The 9,314-nt window shown below is 32.7% G+C and overlaps 1 protein-coding gene across 2 annotated transcripts; it reads right to left on the reverse strand.

Annotated features, from left to right (window-relative positions):
- Positions 1 to 731: 731 nt before the first annotated feature.
- LOC149903630 (uncharacterized) lies at positions 732 to 8,135 on the reverse strand. Of its 2 annotated transcripts, XM_090109108.1 has the most exons (6): positions 7,862 to 8,135; positions 5,542 to 6,197; positions 3,856 to 3,975; positions 3,042 to 3,242; positions 2,352 to 2,468; positions 732 to 1,163 (listed from the first exon to the last, which is right to left on the reverse strand). In XM_090109108.1, the coding sequence occupies exons 1-6, from the start codon at positions 7,880 to 7,882 to the stop codon at positions 998 to 1,000; spliced, it is 1,281 nt and encodes a 426-aa protein (XP_089965234.1). In that variant the 5' UTR covers positions 7,883 to 8,135; the 3' UTR covers positions 732 to 997. The 2 variants fall into 2 exon arrangements, with proteins under 2 accessions (XP_089965234.1, XP_089965235.1); XM_090109109.1 differs by lacking the exon at positions 2,352 to 2,468 and having other exon boundaries at positions 7,862 to 8,133.
- Between the last annotated feature and the right edge of the window lie 1,179 nt (positions 8,136 to 9,314).

The raw sequence follows: 9,314 nt of genomic DNA on the forward strand, positions 1-9,314 counted from the left end.
CATTGTTAAAAGAATATTTGTTTTTAATAGTAAAACAATCACAGAACGGCTCAGCCGATCTGAATGAAATTTGATCTTGAAGAAAATTCTTTGGTAAAGTAAGGAATAAAACGCAATATATTTATAAAAATATTTAATTCGATCAATTAATTATTATTACAATGAAACCGTATTACAAATACTTATCTACAAATAAAAATGCAAAATAACACTATATAAACACAGCTTATTACCTAATTAATGTATTTTAAATGACACATTTATGACAAAATACAAGAAACTTAAAATATGAAGTAGAAAAATAAAAATGTGTATTTTATTATAGAATTGGGAAACCTCGTCATGATAAATTGCTCTTGCAAAATTTTCTGTTAAATAAAAAACTAAATTATTATGAAAACTGTTTAGGTACTTCCAAAACTTCACAAGGTAATTCACATCAGATTTCATCAATCTGACGTAAAAGATTGGGGAATATTAATATGTTTATAGATTATCAAATGTGTGTGCTTAAATCTATATTAATCGTATGTAATTAGGTACTACGAATTATCGAACCAAGCCAAGAAAAGCCAAGAGAAGCCAAGGAAATTGGGAAAACTTGGAGCGAGATCAAAAGATGACGATGAGCGATAGACACACCTGGCGGAGCACTGTGGATGCCCTCTGACCCAGCTAGGGGACACAGGAACATGAGTCAAGTAAGTCAATTAACGAACACTTGTACTGGACGTATCGGGCTGAAATTTGGCATGCAGGTAGATGTCATAACGTAGGCGTCCCCTAAGAAAGGATTTTAGAAAATTCATCCCCTAAAGGGGTAAAATAGGGGATGGAAATTTGTATCATGTAAATTTATCTTTTCCACTCAGGCGAAGCTGCGGGCAACAGCTAGTAATGAATGAAACTCTTTTCAAATCCCTTACCTGTAATATCCAAACAATACTCGAGTACAAACACAAGAAGATACTAAGACATTATATTACATTTAAAATAACTATTGAGCTTGCGTAGAATCCTCTACTTTGACCACATGGTCGTCTCTCTGATGGAGGTAGCTGGTTTCTGGAGTAGTGCTTTGACTGAAGCTAGATGGTTGGTACGAACTTGGCTGATAAGTCGCCCTGTTGTATCTATCTTGGCTGTCTAGTTTTGTTACCCCGCTGAAATAAAAGGGAATCAAAATAAGAAATAATTTAGATATTGGAATGGAAAAGGTCTACGTAAAGGAAAAAAGATGTGTGCGTGTACTAGTGTACACACGTAAGAAGTGAAACTTCTTTATAACCTTATTTTTCAAAAAATAATTTACTATATGCAACTTTACAGACATACGTCGAATCACGCGTGGTAGGGATGACGCGGACGCGGAAAAATGTCACGCGTAACGAAAAAATGTTACACTAAATTTTTTTCCAACCCCGATAAATAAGTTTCACTCCCAAAACTAAGGGTTATTGTATCCAAAATTATACTATAATCTAGTATTACCTATAGTATATGTGTATGGTACCTATAGTATAATATGTTACATTTTCAGAATCGAAACTAACTCACGGGTACTTTTAATGAAGATCAAGAGAGCACTAGTTTTCCACAAAGCCTTAGATAGTTGCCTAAGTTGTTGTTGTTCAGTCCGGGTTGATTCGATTGTTTGAGTATAGAAAAAATTGTTTGGGATTCGAACCCGCGTCTTCCGCCTTACCAGGGCGAAGCCTAGCAGGATCACGGGTGGTCACTGGTCAGGTAAGGCAGACGACAGGGGTTTGAATCCCGCCCCGTGATCGAATGCTTTTATTAATTATTTATTGTACCTATTTGACTGTTATAAAATTAAACAAATAATTTTTAAAGATATTTGTACATACATATTATAATAATCTAATTAGTCATTTTATGATAAAATGAATATAATATCAGAGCTAATCTATGCTTTCGCAGAAATCACACGTGATACTGTACCTATCTAAGTATTAAAGTATGTAATAGGTTCTTTTTTATTCAGTTTTGAAGATAGGAAGATTAGTCCTTCAGTGTATATGAATTAAACATTGATTTTAGTACTTTTTATTTCTATTTTAATTTACTTTTTTGCTTATTCTATCTCATAATTACTATATTATTGAAAGTCACAAATTGGCAACACTTGATAGTACCCATTTCAAAACCGACTTTTATTGAAAATTAAACTCAAAAATTTTCCTAAACCTTTTTTGTGTCATAAGATCATTGCTTGTGTCGTATTCGTCGCATTTAAAGTTCAATCGCAGTCTTACAAAGAATTTCTTTGTTTTTCATGTATCCCTATAAAAATCATCAACAACATTCTATAAGCTTCTAGAAGCATTTACCTCTCATCCCTATACGGTCGGCGTTCTCCTACATTCCTGATAGACTGACCATAGACCACATCTTGGTAACCAAAACTCGATCCGTACGGGTCTTTGCCGAAGTTACCAGTGTAGGAACTGGAATATTTCATTCCGCAATGTTAATGTGAATAAATAAAGAATACGAATGAATATTCTACAGAAAAAGCTAAAGTTTTGTTGAATTTATAATGATTAATTCATTATCTTTAAGCCGAAAGCTAAGCCAGTTTTAATGGGTATGTTAGGCGATTTTTTTTGTATTTAGCTCTACTTTCTTAATACTTTATATTCCCTTTCTATAATAAGATTCACTCAATACATGCACACGGCAATGTCCTGATAATTCGGTAGAGTCAGCAAAAAAGCTATTTCGGACATTTAACATCGAGCATAGCCCTGAAAAGCTAGCATGTAAGTTTTTCCAGCTGATGTTTATTACTCTTTCATGCAAAATGACCTAATCGGAAGTTTTTCTATTTGATACAAGAATAGATTATTGTTATCTGGAGTAGCATAAGCTATTTTTTACCCGCGTTTCATGCAAGTAAAGCCATGGACTAGATTTAATAATGACAATTACAGCAAGCGTGGTGGATCAGCTTTTACCCCCATAGGAGACCCGTGTCTCAGCAGTGGGAACGTATATGGCCTGATGATGATAATACTAACCTTTCATCCCTATAAGGTCGTCGTTCACCAACATTGCGCCAACCACTCTGACCGTAACCATCCTGATAACCGACCGCGCGGTACGGGTCCCGGGAACCCGTGGCGTAACCGGAGTAACCGCTGGAGTAACCGTTGGAGTAACCGCCGGAGTAAGTGGGGTTGCTTTGGTAGCCAACGTTCTGCCAACTGGATGATTGCGGTCTGAAAATATGAGTTAGAGATTTATGTTTTGGCTATAGATTTCAATTTTTTTACTGTCCTACTAATAAAACATATATAAAATGTATTATAAACGCGAAAGTTTGTAAGAATGTCTGGATGCTTGTTACTCTTTCACGCAAAAAACAGTCTGAAATAGCACATAGGCTAGTATTTTCTGATGTTTGATTTTACGCGAGTATTATACATTTAGAAATTAAAGACTTTGTCTCCCCGTGACCACGCTCGCTGTAAAGTGTTCGAAACGTCGGGAAAATAATAGAATGAATAAATCGCGTTTAAAATCCGTTAAAAAGTCTTTAATTTCTAGCACATATGCTATTTAACAGCTGGTACCACGCGAGTTTCAGCTATTAGTTATTATAATATTTAAGTCAATTGTATGTATAATATCATTCATTTCAATATGTTTTTACATGATCTGTATGTGTAAAGAAATGTCAATCAATGAAGATCAAAATATATTATGAAGAAATGTGAACAATTGATTTTTTTTAAATGTACATAAATAGTCAACATTTATTGAAAACGATGAAAGAAAATTTTGATAATTATTATCAAAAGCGGTATAAGTTATAACTCTATATTATCATACCTTGCATAATCCCTCTGCGTCCACGCCGCGGAGTCAGGTCTACCTGACGCGAAGTAGTACCCTCGACCACCAGCATCCCAGCCTGCTTGACCACGGTATGTTTCGTCCCATGGTCTGAAACTGTATTAGACTTCAAATAGGAGATCAATCCATTAAATGTATGAAAGAAGCGGGCATGTATTCTAAGTATTTTTCTATATGTATTAGGTAATATTATAATTCATAAAAAAGAAAGATTTGATTTGTTGCTTGTGCCTTTTATAGTTTAACCTGAAAAGCAACTCTTTGTTTACACTTATTGTTTTTTTTTTTAATATTAGTAAGAGACTTCTATACCGTTTCATTTCTGAATCTGCTCTGATGAAATTTTATTTAGATCCGGTGGTAAAATAATTTCGTTATGTATTTTCAAAACTCTTCTGAGGTACCTTATCCTAATCTAGTAACATAAATAATGTTTTGATTTCAAATAAAATAATAATTGTCAATAATAAATCAAGAACCATTCTACTCGTAGTGGAACAAAAACTGTTAAAGAGTTCATCAACCATCATTACCTTCCCAGTTATAGGTGCATGTATCGAATTAATTATTGTCAGAAATGACAGATTTATTTTTTGTTTTAAAAATTCCCGTTAATTTTTGTTGACTGAAGATCAAGACATACATTTAATTTTTATAATCAATAGAGTATCTATTTTTAAGAATGTATGATACGCACAACATCAAAATACTTAAGTTGGACAGCGACAAATAAAAACAAAAATAATGCATTCTTCAGAAATTACAAAGCCGTTAGTACTTATTGTTAAAAAGTTACCGTTAATATTTTTAAATAGATGATAAAAACTAATGACTAAAAAGTTGAAGAATTTTAAACAAATTAACTTTTACACTAATTAGTAGGTAACCGTTTGTTTTGGTAATTAAAATGTATTTAAGCTTAGAGCTTTAAATAATCTACTGATAAATACGATTACGTCGTTTTATGAGTATTTTTGTTTTATATTTTTATCAAATATCGATCACTCAAAAACATTTCCCGCCATAACCTTCAATTTTTTTATTGCGCCATTACATACAGACTATAGCAGTCTACAGTTACAATGTCAATTCAATAAAACAATTTTCATTATCTGTTACATCCCATAAAGTGTATTGACATTTGGCTTATAGAATTTCAGGTGAAAGCGTGAACAAATTACTGAAAATGGGTATCTAGTATTGTATTGTTCAATAATTGCTGCGTAACGGTAGCCTTTTCGATAGAATTATTTGTATGTAACATTTGATAGAGGCCTTGACTTCCGTTATGACAGTAAATTTGGCTTTGTGAGCATGTGTATTTACTAATAGCGGTAAATAAAACCAGCTATGTGTCATTTGTTGCTGTGAAATGGGGGATGAATGAATGGAAAAGTATTGTCATAGATTTCTAGAAATAGTATTGGGAACATCTATTGCGCGCAGTGCGACAACGTGATGTTGAGAGAGTTGAAAGAGTCTATGAAAGTAGATACATAAAACTTTTAAGATCTGATAAACTGATACTTTAGTACAAGACCCAGGTTGTAAAACCAGATTCACAGAAAATTAAAGTAGCAAAATTATATGTAAACACATTTTTTACTTTCAAGCCCACACAAATTTTTATTAACAATAACAATAGTATACCAATTAGCTTACCTATCATGCGGTCCACCACCAGTTCCTGGGCCATATCCTCCATAACCATCATCATAAGCGCCTCTATCATATCTATCGTCATAATACGGTCGTCGATATCCAGAATAGCCATATCGTCCATAGTCATCATAACGATCTGGGTAAGGGTTTCTATCATACAACGGTCGGCGAGGATAGGGTTCGTCATATCTGTCTCTATCCCTTAAGAACCTGTCATAATAATCTGGGCTATATCTATCCCTGTCGTCGTATCTATTTCTGTGTTTGTTCCTCGGTCTGTCCCGTCCTCTGTCTCTGTCTTTCTCATCGTGGTCCCTATGCTTATCGTCACTTTGATCGTCTGTCTCATTTTTGCTGCTACGTCTATCACTGTAGCGTTTGTCATCATCATCATCGTTTCTGTTCCTGTCATATCTACTGCCGTGTGTTGGTTTGTTTGATCTTCTGTCATCAGAATCATCATCATCATCATCGTCACATCGGCCGCATCTTGATGGTCTGTCGTCTCTGTCGTAGGGTCGGCCGTAGCCATAACGTTCGTAATAACTTCTTACTGATCGGATTTGGTTTGACGGTAGGAGTACTGAGGATAAAATGGATTCATTGTCGCCTTCTGATTCTGCAGTTGTTAATACAGCAGCTGCTACGAGTAATACCTGGGAATAATATAAAAAAAAACAATATTACAATATCTTGGCTTCAGTGATTGTTCGAGTTTGTCTCCATGAACTTTTAAAGCTCTACATGGTACATTTGCTTCAAATTTGTGAAACAATGCGTATTATTTTATAAGTAATGACTCGCTTAGCATGAAGTGACACGAATCATTGCTTTGTTTATATTAAAAACAAAACATACTTAGCATGCTCCCATGCTATTTTGCTTAATTATTGGCAGTGACCTACATTGATAAGAATTATAACACATTATATTAAGATGTAAATCTCGAAACAAATCAGTTACGCGGGTAAAACAATAATTATATCAAGGTTTTTATTTGGTGGCGGCCATTTTGCGCCCTATGTGATGTAACACCATTGTCTACGGAGGTCAGGCGCAATTGTTTTAGGCATTATTAATTTGCATAGATATGCATCTTTTTTTATAAATTTTATTAATTGACATGTGGGTCAATTACTTTTTTTACAGAATTGTTGTGTAGTTTTTTCTCGGTTTTGGCCAGTTTTGGCAATGGGTGTTGTTTTGTAGTATTCGTTGATATTATTAATACTTCTATATTACTGATTAAACAATATTACAGTAAAATAAAACGAAATTCAGTAATCCTTGTAATTAGTCTTTTTCTCATTTAATTAGCTACATTTTCACATCTGAATCGCTTATGTATGTTACTCATATATTTCGATGTAAGTATATATAAAATTTGAAAACTAAAATTAAATGAATAAATGTAAAAAATAACAATACAATTTTAAAAATAAACATGCAACGTTATCTTATAAAATATGCAATCATGATCTCGACTAATTTAGATTAGGAAGATGCGTTTTTGCCATTTGCACAGATCTTAATTCACTGCCGGGTAATTATGATTATTTCCTATACAAAAACCGTTTAAATTATATTATTATATTATGCTTTGCTGTTTTAATGGGAGAAGTTGCCTTGTAGAGTAATTGTATTCTGTAAATTATAATGCATAATAATACACTTGAAACGCAGAGATAATAATGCGATCGTAATCTGCATAGTTTCTAACTAATCGGCACACGTGTCAGAAGTGAAACTTCTTTGGCAAGATTCAAAGATACCAAAATCGTCGCCTTACTCCATGACGTGACGGTATTGCCGTGACGCGACCTTGAAATTTTACTCTCAACGCCTAAAGAAATCGATAATTAGTAACATTAAATTTCTTTAACATTTGGTTGATATGCAATGTGTTTTGTGTTATTTTATTTATGTTAACGTTTAGGAAAAATGCAAATTAATTTATTTCCACTAAGTACTTAACTATAGTTTTTGGAATATTTAATAAGAAATTTTAAATTAAATTATGTAATTAGAGATTATAGATTTATTTTATTATCACAGCAAAAATTATAAATAAGCATTTATTTGTTCATATCTTGATTAGGTATACTATATTTTCATTAATCTCATTTATCTTGTCAACTTCAGTAATTTCATACTGAATTAGTATTGTGTTTGTATAATCTCCATAATTTTCTACAAACTAACAATAAATCTATGACAATAATAATCAGCATTTCATTTTCAACATTAAGTATATTAGTATTCATAGATTTTAATATAATTCTACATTGTTAATTCTATAAAATAATAAAATAGCACTCACCTTAGTTATCAATCGAATCATCTTCAACAGCCTATGCAGCGCATCCTATGCAATAAAACGCACAAACAAAACCAGTTTTCTATAAATAAAACCCTATAGATCGTGAACAGCCAGCTTTACATTTTTAATCTATAAAAAAAATTTTTAGACGACTATATTTCAATTTTTTAATTTCGAACCGGTGCGGCACGATCAGGCGTCTATGTTGGACTGGTTACAAGTTACGTTGGCGGTTTAAAATAATTATATGGTTGGTTTTTTTGTGTCCATCCGTCCATCTGACTGAGGGCCATATAGCGAACAAGGCTATTGATGGTGCGTGCGAAGATAATGTCCATGGGTTCGTATGGTTTACTTTTTGTTTCGCAATTTCCATTTTCGATTGAGATATGTAAGTAATTTAAGGTTTTATGCGAATTACGCAAATTACTGGTGCATTTGTGGAACGAGTACATTTGATTTAAAAATTAAAATAAATAGCTTGGGAAAAATACTTATTATAAGGAACTTATTTATTATGTATCATGTCAAACTACAAATTCCAATTGTTAATTATTAATATTAGGGTCGGTCACAGGGTCGGTTAATATTACAGTCGAGGAGAATTATGTACCTATATAATATCGACTATATTTTTTTTTATTTCACCCAAAACGTTTTTTGAATTTGAATCATTTTTTTAAATTACAGGTACATAATTCTCCTCGACTGTAATATTAACCTTACAGTCGAGGAGAATTATGTACCTATATAATATCGACTATATTTTTTTTTATTTCACCCAAAACGTTTTTTGAATTTGAATCATTTTTTTAAATTTAATTACATAAATATCATCTAATCCATTTTTTACATATCTAATATAAATAAATTGAATATCTTTTAAAATCTTAGATCATTAAGTAATGGATAACACACGCAGGCGTTTCCCCTTTTGCCGAGGTATAAGATTATTCGAATCGAAAAATCTTATGCTTTCATAAAAACTACTTGCGTAATCGATTACGAACACTCTGCGTATTCGTAAAACATCGAAAGGACGTCTGCGAGTGCTCCGCTAAAAATGCCGTTTTGCACTGTCAAGTCTTGCAGAAGCAATTCAAACATGTCGAATATTAAAAAAGATGGAAAAACCTTTCATTTTTGTATATTTTTTTATTTTTTTAACGTACATTTCTAATTAAATGCAATTTCTAATAATCGTCGATGTATCGTTTAGCGATATGATCAAGACAAATAATCGAGTCATGTGTGTACTCGATCATTGATGCGGCCTCACGAGACTATCATGGAAAGAAAATATACAAATTTAATCTTTATGAACTAAGCGATAAAGTTGAATTTAGAACGCGATATTGAACCGCACTCCCCACGAGACTATAAAGTGATGTAGCGAGACTATCTTGAAGAGAAAATATACAAATTTAATCTTTATGAACTAAGCGATAAAGTT

This window comes from Colias eurytheme, chromosome 13 (assembly GCF_061535395.1).
Source record: "Colias eurytheme isolate Ceu_HAF_F1 chromosome 13, ilColEury1 Martin Lab GWU primary, whole genome shotgun sequence".
Taxonomy (NCBI): domain Eukaryota; kingdom Metazoa; phylum Arthropoda; class Insecta; order Lepidoptera; family Pieridae; genus Colias; species Colias eurytheme.